Here is a 21,958-nt window from a genome sequence, read left to right as displayed (position 1 = left end):
CATTATCGCAACACCTCATGTGCTAGCCACTAAACCCATCCGAGGGGACACAAACTAACGGCTTCCATGGACTTAATTGAGGTGGTAGGTGATTGATAGTTTACCATATGAAATCTAGGAGCCAACTTGTTTGATAAACTAACGGCTTCCATGGTGATAAAAAGTCCGTCACAGAGCCAACACGGAGGAGGTAAATCACAGACAATTACTAGTTTTTGGAATAATGACTAACATATAAGGGAGACATTTACTTCAGCTTTACCGAAATTTGAACCCTAGACTTCATGATGATAACGCCTCATGCGCTAACCACTAGATCGTCCCGAGAGGACAACTAACAGATTCTATGGACTTAATTAAGGTGGTAGATGATTGATAATTTACCATATGAAATCTAGGGGTCAAATTCCGTGGTGATAAATACCATTCATAAATTTTATCGGTAAAATATTTCATCATCTTTGTTCATGTTCATTTAATTATTCAAACTTACTGATTTTATTCACCTTGTGAATGTTAAACAACCATAAACAAACTCTCAAACACAAACGTTTATTTCCTTTACAATCCAACCAATTGCATAAAATTTTTATAGCTTTTGCAATGGAGAGTTTCGATATTTTCAATATGTTTCGTTCTTATCCAAACTGTTTAAATTCTTCTATAAAATCTGAAACACATACGTAAATACTGGAACATAGATCAAACTTTGCCACAAGGAAATATATGTCAATACGTAGAACATAGATAAAACTCTTTTAACTATGTACATTCCCTCCATCAAACACAACGCAGTGCTGCACATCCACAAAGGAATATGTTGTTGTGGAAAATCTGGTGAGAAACATTACACGACTTAATCCTTGCTAGTGTTCGGTGTAGTGGAGTTACTGACCCACTGGTTCATGACAGTATCCGGCGACATTGGCACAACATTCTTTAACAATCCCGCATCATCTTCATTGTCACCAGGCTCCTTTCCTCCCTTTGATACTTTGCATACCTCGCTCTGAATTGCTAGCAATGCCTCAAGGACCTCCTTCATGGGCGGCCTCATGTCCCCATCATCTTGCAGACACCTGAATGCCACTTCAGAGACCATCGTAACCGTCTTTCTTGCAGCTTGATCCGATTGATATCCCAGGAATTCGTCCACCAACTGGTCAAGTTCACCATTTTGAATCCTATTTAGTGCCCAGTTCGCCAAGTTGATCTCTTTCCTAGGCCGAGTAATATCCACTGCAGGTTTGGAGGATACAAGCTCTACCAGTACAACTCCGAAGCTGTACACATCACTCTTGTCGGTGAGTTGGTAACACTGATGATACTCAGGGTCCAAGTATCCCGGCGTGCCCTGCGGAGCAGTAGAGACATGTGTGGCATTGGTTGGGAACAAACGTGAAAGCCCAAAATCTGCAACTTTTACATGGAAACTACTGTCAAGCAAAATGTTGCTAGTTTTGACATCTCGGTGAATGATCGGGGGGTCAATTGCATGAAGGTAGGCAAGGGCCTCTGCTGTCTCAATGGCAATGTTTAGGCGCATTGGCAGAGTTAGTATCCCCTCTCTAGCCCTGGATCCATGGAGGTGATCGGCCACCGTGCCATTTGGCATAAACTCGTAAACCAGCAGGAGCTCCTTACTGTTGCGCGAGGTCCAGCCATATAGGTCAACAAGGTTCTGATGACGAACACGGGATAGAATTTCAATCTCATTCATGAACTGCTCTAGCCGTCTGTAGTTGTTCTCGTATAGACGTTTGACTGCAACGACACGTCCATCTTGAAGCTTGCCTGGAGAGAAACATTTGAGCTGTGTATACAGTTTGTGTAAGTTTAAAGATATCTGTTTTCTTCTATACCTTTATAGACTGTGCCAAAGCCTCCATCTCCCAGTTCATTAACAAAGCCATTGGTAGCCTCCTGTAGTTCATCGTATGAGAAGATGTAGGACTGGAGATGGACACTATACTTTTCAGGGTCCCTGGAGGATGGCCCCGAAGAGGCACTTCTAATGAAGCTTTTCATGGATGCGGAATAGTTCCGTTTCTTCTTGTAGTAGAAGAGAATGCCAGCACAGAGCAGTCCAACTACCACAAAAGCACCTGCTATTTATCATGAGTATGAGAAGCAATGCTGAGCAACATAGAGCTAGAAGCGACTACGTAAAAGAAATAAAAGACAAGGCTTTAAGTACTGCAAATTATACAAATCTCCTGAAATAAGCCATTCTATAAAAATTGTGGCAAAAGACGAATACGTTCGCCCCCAGCGCCCCCGAATAAGATCACTAACTAATGCACCATTAAAAAGAGGATCATATTCATCTTCTCTAGAATTATCAAACGGCTCTTCCTCCCCTACTACTGCTAAAGAAAATAACTTTTTCTTTAATGGAAGGAGGATAGTAAGAGCTCATGTGAAACTTTAATTATACTTTTTTTTAGATTAATAAAATAGGATGAGTTATCAATTTTAATCAATCTTTATCCTTTAAGTTTGAATTTGTAATGCTGTCAACAGTTATCTTAAATGAAGCATGAAATTTACTAGTTGTATTTTATCCATTAATATTCATTCAATAAAGGTATTTTCACAGCTACTAGAAACTTAAATAAGAATATTAATTAGTTTTAAGTCAACTTGTTACTTGCCTATTGCAATTCCAATTATCAATCCTGTGTGGTGCTTCGGCCGTCGACCTGCAAGTGACAAGTAGATAATTTCTTTGAGAACGTCAGAAACAATAATGTCGATTAAGAAGATTGGCAAATCATTCTAAATCTTTAATATGCATAACCTAACAACAAGAACAACAAGAAATCCTTCTCAAGTAGATGTCCAAATTGAGTTTGAAGGGTAAATCCTTCTCAAATAACTAACAGTGACAAGTAGGCTCAAGTATTTGACACTACAAACTCCAAGACTAAACTATTTTGATAGTCCAAGGCCGTACACGATTTAGAGAGTCCAACACTTCAAGCTTTTACAGGAGACAGCAACATCCCAAGCTCAAGGAAATTTGAATTTAGTAATGAAATAATGATCAACTTTGAAAGTCTAATAACTGGACTTTTTTTCTGTTTCGATATATTACTGGAAAGCATCATTTAAAAGTATAGACAGATAACAACATAAATGTCACTATATTCAAATGAATATAATTTAGGTTGATTGGTTCATTCCAAAATCTCCATGGTGAAGTAATTTCTTATTTCCTATGTGTTAGCTCACATACAACCCTTCATCTCAGCCCAGTGGAACATTGCATCATCTAGGATAACCATAAAATCAAAATTGTTATCCATATTCATAAGAAAGCCAGAAGAGTAGTTTTTTTTCTTTATCTTTTCTGCCAGTCCTTTTTGCTACAAGACAACATATTCACCTTAAAATCCATAAAGAAAAGGAGATAGTTCCGAATAAAACTTGTTTCATGAGTTAACCTTATATCCAACCTTCGACTCAACTTCACGATAGGGAGTGCAGGGTCGAAGTGAATGGAAGCCTAAGAAAGACTAAAATGTATTTTCTGCACCAACTTGGAGTTAAGAGTGGCGTGATTAGACACAAAAACATAATTGATTCTTTTTTTGGCACAAACAAAAAGTAAACAGCTTCTACAAGAAAATACCAACAGAAGCATTCTCAACAAAGATAAATGATATGGGTTCGACTAGCAAACTTTCAAAGATCATAACTTTTAACTCAGGTATTAGAACGACGCGTTGTTTGGCTTGAATCGAAGCTCGTTCAGAGATTTATTACCTAGAGGAACCCGTAACCGGCCAACTTTCAGATCCAAAAAACATCGTGTAGAGCCTTTTTGGAGGCTCCGAACATTCTTTTTACTATTTTTAGTAATTTTTGTATTTTTGGAATTTAGGGTATTTTCGTCTTGTTATTAGGTTTTTAGGTTTATATAAGCGTCTTGTTTAATTGTTTTGAAACAATTTTGATTATTACTACTTCTAGCGGTCGTGTCCTTCTTGGAACGTCAAGTTTTTCCTATTTTCTGATATTCCCCTTCGAATCAACAGGTTGTAAACGATTGTTTCCCGTATTCGTGGGCGAATCAACGAATTCAATAGCTTGCGTTGAATCAGTTGGTATCAGAGGCGAACTAATCTTGTGAAGTCATGTCGTTGAGGAGACAACAATGCGTTGACAACAACATGTACGAACGTGATATGGAGCAATAGGTTGAGGTATAGATGCATGGATGGAACAGATGGTAGGCGATGTTTGAAAACCTAAATAGAAGAAATCTAGTCCAATGCCATCATTGGGCAAACTCGAATGTGGAAACGGATGACAGAGAGGAGGCTTTTGAAGAAGTGGTCCCCACAGGCGATGCAGAACAATAGTAGAGGATGATCGTACGCGTTGGGAGATGGGGATGAGAACTGAAATTCCTGAGTTTCATGGCAGTATACAACCAGAGGTGTTCTTGCTTTGGCTGGCCTCTACGAAGGAAATCCTGGATTTTAAAGAGATGCCTGAAGACAAGTGTGTGCCCTTGGTTGCAACCAGATTGTGCGGAAGAGCGACTGCATGGCGGCAAGGTTTTAAAATTCGCTAGGCGCTAGTAGAGCGCTAGACTAGTGATTAGCGCCCAGGCCGTCTAGGCGGAGACTAGGCGTCGTTAGGCAGATTCCACGATATCAACATAAATTACGTAATAAATCACATTTTATAACTCCAACACAATAACATCAAATTTAAAATGAGTTCAAAATTACACAACTAATAAAATATCACAAATGTATTCTACTTCTTCTTGTTTTCCATAATTTTCAACAATTTGTTCTTCATCGGATACAAACTCAATATTATATTTCAGTTTTTTTAATTGAGCTTTAAATTTAAAAATCCAAATTAAAACAAATCATGAAAACCTACACTATTTCCATGGCGCCTAGACGATTCGACCAATTAGTCGGCGCCTAGGGCCGTCTAATCCCGCCTAGGCGCCAAACTACCTAGGCTAGCCGACTAGCATGTTTTCGATGAGGCTGGCGGGCCGCCTAGCGCCTAGGCGGCGCCTAGGTGACTGCTTAGGCCGATTTTTAGAACACTATTGATGGCAGCAACAACTACAATTGATACAAAATAGATTGGGTATGGCAAAAGTTACCAATTAGGAGAAGAAGAAGTTCATGAGAGAAACCTTTTTACCATACAATTTCTAGTGATTGTGTATCAACGGTTGTAGAATCTGAAGCAAGGTACCCAGTCAGTGGAAGAATGTACCTCAGATTTTTTTCAACTCATTGCAAGGAACAAAATACAAGAGACAAAAGATCAGTGGGTGGCGCGGTATATCGGGGATTTGAAATACCATATCCAAGACATTGTCAATATGTTTGACCATGTTTAAGTGTCTGTTGCACATCAGAAGGCGTTGGTTTGGGAGAAACATGCACATCGAAATAGTGGAATTTTCAGTACGAAAGTGCTAGCAGGGTTCTGAGGATAGTGACTATTGGTAGTAGCAACGATGTGGAGTCAATAAAGGCATTTGACAATTTAATAGAGGAAGTGACATAATTGATAGCCTAAAGTGTTTCAATTGTGGAGAGACTAGACACAGGAAGTCAGAGTGTAAGAAGGCTCCAAGAAAGAAAGCACTGTTTATGGACAACGAAGATTGTGAAGATGACGTAGCAGAGTTCACATGACCTCGAGTATGATGAGGAGGCCGGTAACGAAGTGCTGTTGGAAGGAGATATCGAGACAACATTGGTGGTGCGATGTTCCTGTTTGACACCGAAATCGATAGATGATGTCTGGTCGCGTAGTAATATTTTTTAGTTGGCATGTACGTTCTAGGTAGGGTTTGTCATTTTGTGATAGATGCAGGAAGTTGTGAAGATATTATATCTGCTGAAGCCGTTCAAAAGTTAAATATTCAAACTGAAAATCATCCCAAGCCTTATAACTTAGTAAGACTTAAGAAGGGAGGTGTGGTATCAGTGTCTAGAAGAGTTCTTTCTTTTTATCTGAAATATAAAGATATTGTTTGGTGTAATGTGATAGCGATGGATGTATATCACTAATTGTTAGGTAGACCTTGCCAGTATGACAGAGAGGTGCATCATAATGGACAAGCTAATACTTATAGTTTTGTATTTGCAGGAATCAAAATTGTACTTCTACCTTGCCGATAGGCGATGGAGCAACCAAAATCGGTGAAGTGCCAGATTTATTATCCATGGCTCAGTTGGACAAGAGTTGCAGAAGACAGAAAAGGGGTTGGGCAAGGAAGTGTCTGAATCTAGCACTATTCCAAATTTAGTGGACGCACAAATTGTGGACTTTGGTGATATTTTTCCTGAAGAGCTACTTGACGAGTTGCCTCCTCGAGATATTCAACATCATATTGATTTGGAGTCGGAGGCATCTCTACCACATAGATTGCATTACCAGATGAGCCCGAATGAGCATGAAGAATTATGATATATTGAAGATTTGCTGGTTAAGGGTCATATAAGGGAAAGCATAAGTCCTTGTGTTGTACCTACTCTTTTGGTATAAAAAAAGGATGGATCTTGGCATATGTGTGTGGATAGCAGGGCCATCAATAAAATCAAGGTACCATTTTCTCATTCCTCGTCTAGATGATTTACTTGACTAGATTAGTGGATCAGCTGTGTTCACCAAATTGGATTTGAAGAGTGGGTGATATTAGATTCGTATTAGGCAGAGGGATGAATGGAAAACATCTTTTAAGACTAGGGAGAGGTTGTTTGAGTGGATTGTGATGCTTTTTGGTTTATCCAATAACCCTAGTACCTTCATGCGTGTGATGAATCAATTGTTGCGGCCGTTTATTGGTAAATTTGTTGTGGTGCATTTTAATGATATTCTGATATATAGTGCGACTCCGGAGCAACATCTACAACATGTGAGGGAGGTTTTTAGTGTGTTGCACAGGGAAAAGTTCTATGTTGCTATAAAGAAGTGTGTGTTTATGGTCCCAAGGTGGTTTTTGGGGGTATATGATTTCAGGAGAGGGTTTGGAAGTTAACAAAGCTAAGATACAAGTAGTAAAAGATTGGGCCACACTGAAGACCTTAACTGAAGTAAGAAGTTAACTTTGACTCGAGTATCAGAACGAGGAGTTGTTTGGCTTGAATCGAAGCTCGTTCATAGACCTAGATTTGTTACTCGGTGGAACCCGTAACCTGCCAACTTTCGAATCCAAAAATATCGTTTAGAGTCTTTTCGGAGGTTCCGAACATCTTTTTTATTATTTTTAGTAATTTTCATATTTTTGGTATTTAGGGTATTTTTGGTATTGTCGTCTTGCTATTAAGTTTCGTCCTGTTTAGTTGTTTTGAAACAATTTTGATTATTACTACTTCTAACTGTCATCTCCTTCTTGGAACGTCGAGTTTTTCCTATTCCCTGGTATTCCCTTTCGAATCAACATGTTGTAGATGATTGCTTCAGGTATTCGTGAGCGAATTAACGGATTCAATAACTTGCATTGCGGCAATAAACAAACAGTGCATCAACCAGAACCTCCCAACACCATCCTTCTCAAACTAGTATACATGTGTATACTGCATAGAAGTTAGAACCTAGCTTCAAACACCAATTATTTTCCAAAATTACACGTATAACCAAAAACTGATAACCAGTATTCTAAATCTGACCAAAGCCAAAATCTGGCTTTGGAAGAATGGTTGGGCATTGAGACCATTTTTCTATGTGCATGTAGTACCACTTGTTTTAAATTCATACTTCCCATGATTTATCTACTTTTTAATCCCTCCCCCTGACCAAAGCCAACAGTATCACTTGTTTTAAATGCATACTCCCCATGATTTATTTACCTTTTAATATATATATTGCCTCTTATGGTTTACAAAAGACTCCATGAATTTAATGTCATTTCTTTCCCATACAAACAATAACTTCTCTGTCACATGCGTTGCACATGTGACAATAAGCTGAGGGTATATTCACAAAAGTTTAAATGGTCAGATTAATTGGGTAGACGATTAGAGTTTTGGTCTATAGAGATCTTGTTTCTTTTATCCGACATCTTGCATTATTACCATTCGATAAGCGATGAGCAAGTGAGGCGTTTACAACTAAAATGCTTCTTCTGTTCGAATTAATGGAACATGCAATGAAAAATATTATGCAACCAAATCTTATATCAAGGAAGAAAAACAAAAGGGGTGTCATGCCGAGACCCACTCATGCTTTTTGGATTTACCTAGTGGTTGGTATGTGGGGCCGGACAGTCCACCTCCAGGATTAGTCGAACCGAAGGTCTGGATACCTAGATTACCAAAGAAAAGAAGAAATAGAAAAAATAAAAAGAGTTAAAGGAACACTTTTAAGATTTTCTTATAGATGTTTGCTCGTTTTAGAAGAGGACTAAAACAGTTTTAAGGAAAAAAATGTTGAAAAGTAGAAAAGTTAGGAAACACGACGAACCATTCAACAAACGAATATAAGATGAAATCATAATTTTATTCTTTCAGTCTCCTACTCAGTCTTGTCCATGTGCACTGCACATAGATGCCTACTGTTCTATCAGTTAGTGTTGATGGAGGGGAGAATATTTTCTATTTTGTAAACTATGAGAGGTAAAATATAATATTTTAAACTATATAGACAAAAATGAAAAAGCAGATGAACTACAAAGAGCAACATGAAAAACGGGAAGGACAGCACTAACTGTCTACGTATTACACAGGAACTGAAGTTACCGTCATATCATCAATTGAAACTGCAATCTCTAGCCATAGTGTCTTGGTGAGTATTCAGATGAGCAGATGAGAAATTAGTTGTATGACTATATTTCACTAATTGAACAATAGCAGGGGAAATTTCTAAAACGATCAAGCGGAAAAAGTAAAATAACAGGGCAAGATATGGAAACGTACATTGGAATTGTTCAATTTTTCCGTCGGAGCAGAAACAGGCGGGAACGAGGTCATAGTTCGTTTTATTATACCCACACATGCCACCTGAGCTCTGGCAGTCAGCACAATTTCCGTTGGTGTCGTATGACCAATTTAGTTGGAATCCCAGCCGCAATACTGATGCAAAATCTCTTCCAAGCTGACCCGGATCTGCTAGATTTGATCGCAGGACCGGCAAAACGAGTATTTCATTGCAGTTCTCAGGAACGTATTCCATATTTTCTCCAAAAACATAATTTTTGCCGGTATTAGCGCAAGAAATAAAGTTGTCTTGTGATTCATCGTAGTCGCAGTTGAAGAAGAAGGTGATATTGACGTCGTTGTTAATGTAGGACAAAGATACGTCGGAAGACAAGGTGACGTTATGCAAGCCTCTGGGACAATGATCTGATCCGGGGTTGAAGATTTCGGCATCTGCAAGGGAGATTACTCTGGTTTTGTAGTCGATGCCTAAGACAGTGTAGTTGTAGTCCCCGAGTCGGAGGATTGGGAGGGAGTCAGGCTCGCAGGTCACGTTGAAGCCTTGGTAGCCGCAGTAGGGATTGTTGTTCTGGAGAAAATCAGATGATTTCCAGAAGGGGTAGGAGATGTTGACCCCGCCGCAGAGCGCCGGCGTGGAGTTTGGGCAGGAGTACTCGCCGCGAGAGGGGACAGAGAAGAGCACGAGGAGGCAAAGGACGAGGACGAGGAGGGAAAGCAGACGCGGCGGAGGGGGCGACCGTGACCGGAATCCAGCAGCCATCGGCTGTTGGGGTGGGTGGTTAGAAGGAAGGAAGGAGACTGAAATTGGGGGAAAAAGAGGCGACTTTGTTTTCTCTTGTGTACGAGTTGGGCAACTTTATAGTTTAACGCGGCGTCCTGCTTTTTGATTCCGTAGCTACATTTTTTTTAAAAAAAAAAACAAATGCAATTTGATTTTTTACCTTCTCTTTGATTTTTGGCCCGGCAAGTTTTTTTTTAAAAAAAAAGATAGATAAATTATCGGTAAATTAGAGAAAAATTCATAATCATAATGATAATTTTACATATAATTTTCATGTCCAAAAAATTTTATTTTCACTCCCTGCATATAAAGTATTACTTTTTTCAACTCCCTCATGCAAATATTGATACATAAATTGCCCCTCAGATTTTTTTTAGGTACAAAAAGTCTAAAAACGAGTATAATTGTATAATTCTTTTTAAAGTCAGTACTTTATATTAAAAATCGAGTATATTTTCTATTAAAATTGTCCCTCTTATTTTTTAGGTATAAAAGTCTAAAAATAAATATAATTCTTGTTAAATTTAGCACTTTACACTATAATCTAGTATTCTATACTAGGATCTAGTATATTTTCTATCGAAATTAATCCTCATATTTTTCGATACAATAGTCTAAAAATGAGTATAATTCCTATTAAATTCAGCACATTAAATTAAAATTGAATATATTTTGAGATGAAAAAAAAACGTACTCAATTTGATAGTTCCTAGCCCCCTCTTCCTTCTTAGAAGGAATGGATTAGATTAGAAAACGAATAAGATCAGAAAGGCCTAGGGCAAAGAGGGCAATAGCTTCGGTTAGAGCAAAGCCCAGGCATAACCAAATAATTGTTTAGCCAGGATTGCGCGCCACGGAATGGATCAAAGAATTGAATATGTTTCCAATACCGACAGCAGCTCCCGCTAAAGCAATTGTAGCAGCTCCGGCACCCTCTAACATTTTCGATTTGAATTGAGAATGAGAATTCTCCTAAAGTTCTTTTCCTTTATGAATATTCAATCTTCTTTTTTTTTCTTATTCCTTTGAATCAAAACCTTTCTTTTCTATGGCTACGCTACGATTCTTCTTCTCTTATGATATTGATAGTTGGCAATTTCAGTCTAATCCTCTGTGCAAAATATATTAGATTCTAATTTAATATATTGAATTTAAGAGAATTTATACTGATTTTTAAACTTTTTGTATCTAAAAATATCATGACAATTAGATAAATATATTTGAATGGGGAGTGAAAATAAAAATTTTCATGAATGAGAATTGTATGTAAAAATTTGTTTACCGATGAAGACTGCAGGTAAATTTTCCCATAAATCATTCCTTAATAAATCAATCAATGAACGGTAAATCGAAAATTTTATGTAGGAAGAGCGCAGTGCGTGTTCTTGTTATTTACAATGAGTTCAGAGATTTTCTTTCTTAATTATTTGCGTGACTCACGACTAATTAAATCTGGGTCTCTAAAGTCTTCTGGCTCTGGGTCATTATTGACGTAATGACGTGACCGATACCTGCTGAATAAACCTCAGGTCTTTATTCATAACTTACTAACTCTAATAATTCTCATGGTTATAAAGTAACTTTTAAATTATTATTGTGGGAGACTCTTTGGATTAGTCAAAGTCAATACACATGTCGTTTCCAAGATATTTCCAAGCCTCCCGACCCCACCTTGTTGATGTCATCACTCCCGAGTCAAGTCCAACTAGGCAACTTCACGAGTCGTCGTCCATCCCGAATAACACGCCTTGGTAATTTTCCTAAGCAAATCAGGAACCTCATTTGACGACACCTCGTGATTAGCAGTTCCTTCCTCGGCAAAGTATTCCCAAGATGTTGGGCGAAGCCGTATCTTTTCCTCTTCTCCTCCTTGATTGCCTCCTCCTCGTGCTCTTCTCTGTCCCCTCTCGCAGCGAGTACTCCTGCCCAAACTCCATGCCGGCGCTCTGCGGCGGGGTCAACATCTCCTATCCCTTCTGGAAATCATCTGATTTTCTCCAGAACAACAATACCTACTGCGGCTACCAAGGCTTCAATGTGACCTGCGAGTCGCCTTACTACACCCCAATCCTCCTCCTCGGGAACGACAGATACAGGGTCTTAGACATCAACTACAGAACCGGAGTCATCATCCTCGCAGATGACGCTTTCATCATCTCCACCGAGTCAGAGTCTTGTTCCAGAGTCAATCATAGCGTCACCTGGTTTTCCAATTTGTCTTTGTCCTACACTGACAACGACGCCAATCTCACCTTCCTCTACGACTGCACCGAGGATGGTGAATGGACCAATAACTCGATTTCTTGCCTTCCTCCCGGCGAAAATTATGTTTTTCGATCAATTCCGGAATCCTTTACTCAGCGTTGCAATGAAATCTTCGTTTCGCCGGTCCTGCGATCACATCTACCAACAGATCCGGGTCAGCTCAGAATTGAGTACGCACAAGCATTGAAAAGGGGGTTCGAACTAAATTGGTCAGGTGACGCCAACAGAGATTGTACTGACTGCCAGAGCTCAGGTGGCCGGTGTGGGTATAATAAAACGAACTATGACCTCGTTCCCGCCTGTTTCTGCTCGGACGGAAAAATTGAACAATTCCAATGTACGTTTCCATATCTTGCCCTGTTATTTTACTTTTTTTCCGCGTGATCGTTTTAGAAATTTCCCCTGCTATTGTTCAATTAGTGAAATATAGTCATACAACTAATTTCTCATCTGCTCATCTGAATACTCCACCAAGACGCTATGACTAGAGATGGCAGTTTCAATTGATGATATGACGGTAACTTCAGTTCCTGTGTAATACGTAGACAGTTAGTGCTGTCCTTCCCGTCTTTAGAGAAATTTTCATGTTGCTCTTTGTAGTTCATATGTTTTTTCATTTTTGCCTAGTTTAAAATATTATATTTTACCTCTCATAGTTTACAAAATAGAAAATATTACCTCCTCCATCAACACTAACTGATAGAACAGTTTAAAATATTATATTTTACCTCTCATAGTTTACAAAATAGAAAATATTCCCTCCTCCATCAACACTAACTGATAGAACAGTATGCATCTATGTGCAGTGCACATGGACAAGACTGAGTAGGAGACTGAAAGAATAAAATTATGATTTCATCTTATATTCGTTTGTTGAATTGTTCGACGTGTTTCCTAACTTTTCTACTCTTCAACATTTTTTTCCTTGAACTGTTTAGGCCTCTTCTAAAACGAGCAAGCATCTATAAGAAAATCTTAAAAGTGTTCCTTTAACTCTTTTTATTTTTTCCGTTTCTTCTTTTCTTTGGTAATCTAGGTATCCAGGCTTTCGGTTCGACTAATCCTGGAGGTGGACTGCCCGGCCCCACATACCAACCACTAGGTAAATCCAAAAAGCATGAGTGGGTCTCGGCATGACACCCCTTTTGTTTTTCTTCCTTGATATAAGATTTGGTTGCATAGTATTTTTCATTTCATGTTCCATTAATTCAAACAGAAGAGGCATTTTAGTTGTAAACACTTCACTTGCTCATCGCTTATCGAATGGTAATAATGCAAGATGTTGGACAAAAGAAACAAGATCTCTATAGACCAAAACTCTAATCGTCTACCCAATTAATCTGACCATTTAAACTTTTGTGAATATACCCTCAGCTTATTGTCACATGTGCAACGCATGTGACAGAGAAGTTATTGTTTGTATGGGAAAGAAATGACATTAAATTCATGGAGTCTTTTGTAAACCATAAGAGGCAATATATATATTAAAAAGTAAATAAATCATGGGGAGTATGCATTTAAAACAAGTGATACTGTTGGCTTTGGTCAGGGGGAGGGATTAAAAAGTAGATAAATCATGGGGGAAGTATGAATTTAAAACAAGTGACACTACATGCACATACAAAAATGGTTTCAATGCCCAACCATTCTTCCAAAGCCAGATTTTGGCTTTGGTCAGATTTAGAATACTGGTTATCCGTTTTTGGTTATGCGTGTAATTTTGGAAAATAATTGGTGTTTGAAGCTAGTTTCTAACTTCTATGCAGTATACACATGTATACTAGTTTGAGAAGGATGGTGTTGGGAGGTTCTGGTTGATGCACTAGTTGTTTATTGCCGCAATGCAAGTTATTGAATCCGTTAATTCGCTCACGAATACCTGAAGCAACCATCTACAACATGTTGATTCGAAAGGAAATACCAGGAAATAGGAAAAACTCGACGTTCCAAGAAGGAGATGACAGTTAGAAGTAGTAATAATCAAAATTGTTTCAAAACAACTAAATAGGACGAAACTTAATAGCAAGACGACAATACCAAAAATACTCTAAATACAAAAAATATGAAAATTACTAAAAATAGTAAAAAAGATGTTCGGAACCTCCGAAAAGACTCTAAACAATATTTTTTGGATCTGAAAATTGGCCGATTACGGATTCCATATAGTAACAAATCTAAGTCTCTGAACAAGCTTCGATTCAAGCCAAACAATACTTCGTTCTGATACTTGAGTAAAAAATTATAGCCTTTAGAAATTTGCTCTTTTGAACCCGCATCATTCTTCCCGCAAAAGGTTACACGTTCAAAAAGTTGAAGCTCTCCACCTACATTTCGCTTCTCTTAGCAGTCGAGTACCTCTCAATTCGCCATGACCATCTGTGATTCGTGGGGATCATGATTCACCATTGTATCCTAGGAAACAAACCCCGCGGTTCACCATTGTATCTTGAAAAACAGACGACCCGAGATAAGGCGAATCTGTTTCAAGGAAACTGCCACCCTCACAGGTCTTGGTCCATCCGCTCGCTCGAATTCTGCAGTCACTCGATCGGCTGCATGCTTGTCTGGCCGCTCGGTCACTTGGTCTGCGACTTGCCCATTTGACCACTCAGTTTGCTCGGTTGCTTGCACGCTCGCTCAATCGTTCGCTCGTTTGCCCGGTTGCCCGCTCTGTCAGTCTGCTAGGCCGACCACTTGCAACTAAAAGAGATAAAAGAGAATTACTAGAATCGACCGGATCAAATCATTAAATCAAATCAAATTAGTTTTTAGGATTATTCTAATAATTCTGTTATAATTATTAGAATAATTCTCAGAATAATTTATAGAATTATTCTGTTATTTATTAATTGGTTAATTGACCAAGTACTTGTTTAATTCCTATATATTGTATTGTCTTGAGGGCAAATATCAACAAACAATAAGATTAATTATTACTCTCCTATTTTATCTTCTTTCTATTCTTCTTTTAACATGGTATCAGAGCCATGATCCTTCGTTCCTTTTCTTTCTCTTAATTCTCCCTCACAAATCCTCTTCCCTTCCTTTTTCTACCGCCGCCCAAGACAAAAGAGGAGTTTCTTTTGGAACTGCAAAACAAGACGACAAAAGGGCTTCTCCTTTTGTGCTACCGCCGCTGTCCACCGAACGCCGACCAAACCTCGACATCGACAACAAGTGGTTGCTCCAGCTAAGGCTTCTATTTCCTCCAAGGGGAGTTTCTCCAGGAGAAAGGCCCCCTTTCCGGCGATCCAGTCTCTCTACAAGATAAGTTATTTTACTTTAGATGTCAAATACTCAACACTATCAAGGAGGCCAAAAACAAAATTCAGTCCGATGTCAAATTTGTCGCATCATTGGCCATACTGGAAATTTATGCCCTAAAAGATTTGATTACTCTCGGGTAAAATGTCAAATTTGTCACATCATTGGTCATCCTGGAAATCTATGCTCTCAAAGATTTGCCTCAAATTTCATTGGTGGTTCTACAGTCTCAAGACAACCGTCTATTTCACAAGCATATCCTAAAGCTCTTTCATCTGTGCCTACTTGCGGTAAAACCCCAGAGTTTTCATCTACTGATTGGTATATTGACACTGGAGCAACTCATCATGTCACATCGGATTATAATATCCTTACAGACGTAATGTCATATTATGGCTCAGATACGGTTCAAGTAGGCGATGGCTCAGGTTTGCAAATTGCTAATCTTAGAAACACATATATTCATTTATCTAATCGAACTTTTCACATGTGCAATATCTTTCATGTTCCATCTATCACTAAAAATTTACTTTCTACCCGTCAGTTTTGTCTTGATAACAATGTCATTTTTGAGTTTCATTATAATCATTATCTTATAAAAGATAAAGGAACAAATGCTATTGTGTTTCATGGGAGAATCAAAAATGGCCTCTACTATCTTCAAAGTTTTTCAATCAAAGCTTTTGTTGGTGAACGCACAAATAAACCAGCTTGGCATGCTCGACTTGGTCATCTTTCTCTTCATATTGTCCAGTCAATCATCAATAGGTATGGTTTACCTACTTCCATTACCTCATCTCCATCTCATTCATGTAGGGCCTGCATGGAATCTAAAAGTCATAAGCTACCTTTCTATTCATCCGATTATGTTTCTAATTTCCCACTTGAATTAATTCATTCTGATGTTTGAGGCCCTGCACCTGTTTTATCTAACCAAGGTTTCCAATATTATGTTACCTTTATTGATCATTTTAGTAAATATACTTGGCTCTATCCTATGAAAAGAAAATCTGATTTATTGAATATATTCTGTAAATTTCAAAATCAAGTTGAACGATATTTTAATCGTAAAATACTTTCTTTTCATTCTGATTGGGGAGGTGAATATCAAGCTCTCCATCGTCATCTTGTCTCTTGTGGAATTGTTCATCGAGTCTCTTGTCCTCACACTCCGGAACAAAATGGCTCTGCTGAGAGAAAACATAGACACATAGTCGAAACTGCCTTAGCTCTTCTTCATCATGCATCAGTTCCACGTAAATTTTGGAATGAAGCTGTTACCACTGCTGTATATCTCATAAATCGACTCCCTACTCCATTGCTCAATCATAAATGTCCTTTTGAAACACTTTATAATCAAACTCCTAATTACACTTCCCTTCGAATTTTTGGTTGCGCATGTTATCCATGGTTACGCCCCTACTCTAAACACAAACTTGACTCTCGTTCACTACAATGTGTTTTCCTTGGTTACAGCAATTTGCACCATGGTTATCGTTGCTTACATATACCAACAGGTCGAATTTATATTTCACGACATGTTACTTTTGATGAGACTCTATTCCCTTTTTCAGTATCTTCTTCGATCTCTCCTCCAGATACAGGTGACACCTTCTTAATACCACCTAATATTGTCAGAAATGATGGCATCCTAGGTCCTGCTCCGCTCTCTAATAACTCCCCTATACCATCAGAATCACCTCAGGATGCTACTCCAATCTTGGAAGCCTCGCCGGTTGAGGATAATATGCTCTCTAGTTCTGAATCCTCGGATAATGCAAGTCCGTCATCTACATCACCATGTCAGCCTACTTCCTTATCACCATCAACAAGTGATTCAGATGATAATGCTCCTCGTCGCATGCTTCCCATTAGTGACATTTATGAACGTTGCCCACCAAATGCAACTCGATATCCTCTTCCACGGGCTCTAGTGGTTTCTTCAAAATCTATTGAACCAACTTGTTTTACGCAAGCAAACAAGGATCCAAATTGGCGTAGTGCAATGGCTACAGAATTTGATGCACTTCTTCGCAATGGAACATGGAGTCTAGTTCCACGCACTTCCTCAATGAATGTTGTGGGCTCTAAATGGATATTCCGTCTTAAGTATCGAGCTGATGGCTCTCTTGAACGATACAAAGCTCAACTTGTAGCCAAAGGTTTTAGTCAGTAACCAGGTATTGACTTCAATGACACTTTTAGTCCAGTCATCAAGATTACATCTGTCAGACTATTATTATCGATAGCTGTTAGTTCCAATTGGTCTGTACGCCAATTGGACATCTCAAATGCGTTTCTCCATGGTCATCTTGAGGAAACTGTATTTATGGAGCAACCACCTGGGTTCATTCATCCACAATTTCCATCTCATGTTTGCCAACTTAAGAAATCTTTATATGGTCTTCGACAAGCTCCTCGTGCATGGTTTCATCGACTATCTAATTGGTTACAATCTCAAGGATTTTCTGGATCAAAGACTGACTCGTCTCTATTTCACAAATATAATGATGGGTCTATGATATTTTTTCTTATTTATGTGGATGACATCCTGATAACCGGTAATGATCACAAGGGCATCATAACTTTATTAAGTCTTCTCAATCAAGAATTTCCTACCCGAGATTTGGGCATTGCTCGTTTTTTTCTTGGTATTGAGCTTATTCCACATGAGGATGACTATCTTCTCTCTCAGAGCAAATACATTACTAGACTTCTTCAAAGAGCCAAAATGGATGGAGCACGTCCGGTCTCTACACCAATTGCTATAAACAACTCTCCATTTGCATCCTCTCCTGCTCTGTCTGATCCACAGATTTATCGAAGTATTGTTGGAGCCTTACAATATGTCACTATCACACGCCCTGATATTACTTTTGCAGTAAATCGTGCTTGTCAATTCATGCATGTTCCAACTGAACAAAATTGGGATAATGTAAAAAGAATACTTCGCTATCTCAAAGGTACTATTCTACATGGTCTTCTTTTATATCGTCAATCGTCTCGAGATTTACATGCCTATAGTGATGCGGATTGGGCAAGTTCTCCTGAAGATAGACGCTCTACTAGTGGATATGCAATATTTCTTGGACGAAATCTTATCTCATGGAATTCGAAGAAGCAACCTACGGTATCTCGTTCAAGTACTGAGGCAGAATATAAAGCTATAGCAAATACAACGTCTGAAATTATTTGGCTTTAATAACTTCTCTCTGAACTTCATCTTGCATCAAATATTGCACCAAAAATTTGGTGTGACAATATTAGAGCAACATATCTCACAGCAAATCCAATCTTTCATGCTCGTACAAAACATGTGGAGATTGATTTTTATTTTGTTCGTGAACGTGAGACAACTCAACAATTATCCGTCTCTTATATCTCTGCTGAGGATCAAATTGCTGATATCTTTACTAAGCCATTATCCAGACAACGTTTCAACAAGTTAGCAAGTAAACTCAACATCAAAGATCTCCCGTTAAGTTTGTCGGGGGGTAAAAGAGATAAAAGAGAATTACCAGAATTGACCGGATCAAATCATTAAATCAAATCAAATTAATTTTTAGGATTATTCTAATAATTCTATTATAATTATTAGAATAATTCTCAGAATAATTTATAGAATTATTCTGTTATTTATTAATTGGTTAATTGACCAAGTACTTGTTTAATTCCTATATATTGTATTGTCTTGAGGGCAAATATCAACAAACAATAAGATTAATTATTACTCTCCTATTTTATCTTCTTTCTATTCTTCTTTTAACAGCAGCCACTCACTCGCTCGCTTGGTCAGTTCGTCTAGCCGACCGCTTGCTCAGCCTCTTCCTCCGCTTGGCTGCACGACCGTTCGCTCGTTTAGTCGCTTTGCCTGATCTGCTATATAGCACGGTCAGCTATATTGTCCGATCCATTCAGCCGATCTACCCGGTCGACCTCTTTGTCTGCTCGACCAATCTGCGCTTAGCACTAAGTAAAAACAACTCCTGCTGACAACCTGAGATTATCTACTCAGATACAGATAAATTAAATTTAATTTAATATATTTAAATTCAACTAATTCCTAATATTTCCAGCAATAAATTAGTTTGTCCAACACATAATCAAGCCCTTCCCCTGGTCCTATCCTAGTCCCCTATATGATTTAGACGCCGTTTCATTTAGTGAATTCATCCCAAAAATAATATCGAAATTGTGTAAGGGAACAAGATAGAACTAGGGGAAGACGACCTGGGACTCTGAACTCCATATAACCCGTCACAAGATATAAAAAAATTAAACAATGATTCAATTAAGGAATAAATTAAAGTTAATGGGTCAAAGACTGCATTTTCTTGTGATAAATTATTGGTTTACACTGAGTAATACATATTGTAAAGGAAATTATTTGTATATGGTGCAGGTGGTGGGAGGAAGCCTAATAAAGTATTGATAATTGGAGTTGTTGTAGGTAATTATTAACACTTGTTTTCACCATCTTCGATTAAGTTTAGGATTAAATTTACATTTCAAAAGAACATTTGAAAAAAAATACTTTATACTAAAATGCACTTTGTTAACATAATTTAGAACTTAATTACAAGTCAAAAGATGATTTACAAAATATGCTTTTAAGCTAAAATGATTGCGTGAATTGTGAGTGTCATTTAGTATTTGGTAATCAAAATATAAAAATTGTTTTTACAGAATAATTTTACAATGTATAGTGCTTGAATAATGTATATTTTTAAAAAACTTTTTTTTGTTGCTTTTAATAAAATAATGATAATATATTAGAATAAAACAAATCAATTGAATTTTAAATTTGATTGTATATTTGTACCAGATTTTTCATTTTTTACTTTTTTTATTAATAAAAAATGCATTATAATATTTTTAAATATAAATATCTTTTGATTGATTGTTATTATTATTCAAACAGTTTTTATACATTGGCACTGCTTTATTTTCCTATTTAATGATTTAGTTACACATAATAATATTCTTTATTTATTTATTGGTATCAATTATATTCTAAATAGTAATATTTTAATTTTCTAAATAGATTTTTTTTAAAAAAAATTATAATATAATTTACCATATCATAACATAGTTTTAAGTTTAATTTCTGGTCATAAAATATTTAAACATTAAATTTTGAAATATTAAATAATACACTAAAATATATTATAAAACTTTATTATATAAACATAATATTCATTATTATTATTTAACAGAGATCAATCAAGATGGTAAATACAATTATATAAAATTATGCACATTATTTCATTTTCAATAATCATGAAATGAGCATGGCAGCTGCAGGTATAATGGTTGCCCTTTCAAGTTTTCTCTCAATTTGGCTTCTACGATTTAGAAAGCAAGGTGAGAAAGAAAACCAAGCTATCGAAGCCATAGTGCTTCAGTACGAGTCAACTCCAAAGAGATACACATATTCAGAAATAAAAAGAATGACAAATTCTTTCAGTGACATGCTTGGGAAAGGAGGTTATGGTTCTGTATTCAAAGGTTCACTCAAAGATGGCCATTTGGTTGCTGTGAAACTCCTGAGTGAATCCAAAGGCGATGGACAAGAGTTCATCAACGAGGTAGAGAGCATCAGTCGAACCTCCCATGTCAACATTGTTGGACTTCTTGGATTTTGCTTAGAGGGATCAAAGAGAGCTCTAGTTTACGAGTTCATGCAGAATGGATCCCTGGAGAAGTTCATCTTTAGCAACAAATCAGATATGAAAAATACCCAACTAAGCTGGGAGAAGTTATATAATATTGCGAAAGGCATAGCGCAAGGTCTAGAGTACTTGCATAGAGGATGCAACACCCGCATCGTTCACTTTGATATAAAGCCCCATAATATCTTATTGGACCAAGATTTTCATCCCAAAATTTCAGATTTTGGATTGGCCAAGATGTGCCTACGAAAGGATAGTGTTATCTCAACAATGGCTATGAGGGGAACGCCAGGGTATATCGCTCCAGAACTCTTCTCTAGAAGCTTTGGAGTGATATCCAGTAAGTCGGATGTTTATAGCTACGGAATGATGATATTAGAAATGGTTGGAGGGAGAAAGAACTTCAAAGCAATGGCAGACCATAGCAGTGAAATTTATTTTCCAGACTGGGTTTATGACAATTTCAATAAGTACTATGATTTAGTCACTCCTGATGCCAGTCTTGTTAGTCCTGAGACTGATGCTAATCCTAAGACTAAAGAAATTGCAAAAAAGATGATGATAGTGGGGTTATGGTGCATACAGATAAAGCCAGAAAATAGACCTTCAATTAGCATGGTTATCAACATGTTGGAAGGAAGCATCATGGACCTGCAAATGCCACCAAAACCAGAATTCAGTTAGAGTGCCATTTGAAGATTATTAAATGATGTAATATTATTTTTTTTTCCACAGTATTCTGAACAATAAAACAAAATCAAGCCTATACAACATTTGGCTTGAATGTAATCTGTGATCAAAGTAATTTCTTAATTATGTTTTGTGTGGTGAGATTATATTGGAAAACAAATATTGTTTAAATGTTTGTGAAGTCATAATGTTGTAAAAGAGTTGCACAAATAATTGTTTATCATATGCCAAGCTAATAATAGAGCGATATATTCCCTTTATCACCCATAACAAGCATCAAGATAAGATAGTCCATTAAGATTAAAGAATTATATGGGAAAGATAGTTGTTGTTCATTCTAATTTCCATCATATTGATTG

The 21,958-nt window shown here is 37.5% G+C and overlaps 2 protein-coding genes across 4 annotated transcripts; one reads left to right on the top strand and one right to left on the bottom strand.

The window, feature by feature from the left end:
* Positions 1-659: 659 nt before the first annotated feature.
* LOC121974565 (LEAF RUST 10 DISEASE-RESISTANCE LOCUS RECEPTOR-LIKE PROTEIN KINASE-like 1.2) lies at positions 660-9,748 on the bottom strand. Of its 2 annotated transcripts, XM_042525678.1 has the most exons (5): positions 8,907-9,748; positions 8,231-8,296; positions 2,655-2,702; positions 1,863-2,105; positions 660-1,794 (listed from the first exon to the last, which is right to left on the bottom strand). In XM_042525678.1, exons 1-5 carry the CDS (start codon positions 9,685-9,687, stop codon positions 857-859), a joined length of 2,076 nt encoding a protein of 691 aa, XP_042381612.1. In that variant the 5' UTR covers positions 9,688-9,748; the 3' UTR covers positions 660-856. The 2 variants fall into 2 exon arrangements, with proteins under 2 accessions (XP_042381612.1, XP_042381613.1); XM_042525679.1 differs by lacking the exon at positions 8,231-8,296.
* A 1,693-nt stretch (positions 9,749-11,441) lies between these two features.
* On the top strand, positions 11,442-21,752 carry LOC121974564 (LEAF RUST 10 DISEASE-RESISTANCE LOCUS RECEPTOR-LIKE PROTEIN KINASE-like 2.3). 2 transcript variants are annotated; one of them, XM_042525676.1, is made up of 4 exons: positions 11,442-12,310; positions 13,010-13,075; positions 19,640-19,687; positions 20,542-21,752. In XM_042525676.1, the coding sequence occupies exons 1-4, from the start codon at positions 11,542-11,544 to the stop codon at positions 21,591-21,593; spliced, it is 1,935 nt and encodes a 644-aa protein (XP_042381610.1). In that variant the 5' UTR covers positions 11,442-11,541; the 3' UTR covers positions 21,594-21,752. The 2 variants fall into 2 exon arrangements, with proteins under 2 accessions (XP_042381610.1, XP_042381609.1); XM_042525675.1 differs by having other exon boundaries at positions 20,536-21,752.
* Positions 21,753-21,958: the final 206 nt, after the last annotated feature.

This window comes from Zingiber officinale, chromosome 4B (genome assembly GCF_018446385.1).
Source record: "Zingiber officinale cultivar Zhangliang chromosome 4B, Zo_v1.1, whole genome shotgun sequence".
NCBI lineage: Eukaryota > Viridiplantae > Streptophyta > Magnoliopsida > Zingiberales > Zingiberaceae > Zingiber > Zingiber officinale.
This window is presented reverse-complemented; position numbering and strand designations above follow the sequence as displayed.

Excerpts from the sequence above, each read along its gene's own strand:
- LOC121974564 (XM_042525675.1), top strand. The coding sequence starts at position 11,542 with ATGTTGGGCGAAGCCGTATCTTTTCCTCTTCTCCTCCTTGATTGCCTC. Across the intron at positions 12,311-13,009 it reads AAAAATTGAACAATTCCAAT|GTATCCAGGCTTTCGGTTCG; the intron begins GTACGTTTCCAT and ends TTGGTAATCTAG. Across the intron at positions 13,076-19,639 it reads CCCCACATACCAACCACTAG|GTGGTGGGAGGAAGCCTAAT; the intron begins GTAAATCCAAAA and ends TATATGGTGCAG.
- LOC121974565 (XM_042525678.1), bottom strand. The coding sequence starts at position 9,687 with ATGGCTGCTGGATTCCGGTCACGGTCGCCCCCTCCGCCGCGTCTGCTT. Across the intron at positions 2,703-8,230 it reads CCCCACATACCAACCACTAG|GTCGACGGCCGAAGCACCAC; the intron begins GTAAATCCAAAA and ends TGTCACTTGCAG. Across the intron at positions 2,106-2,654 it reads GATAATTGGAATTGCAATAG|GTGCTTTTGTGGTAGTTGGA; the intron begins GCAAGTAACAAG and ends GATAAATAGCAG.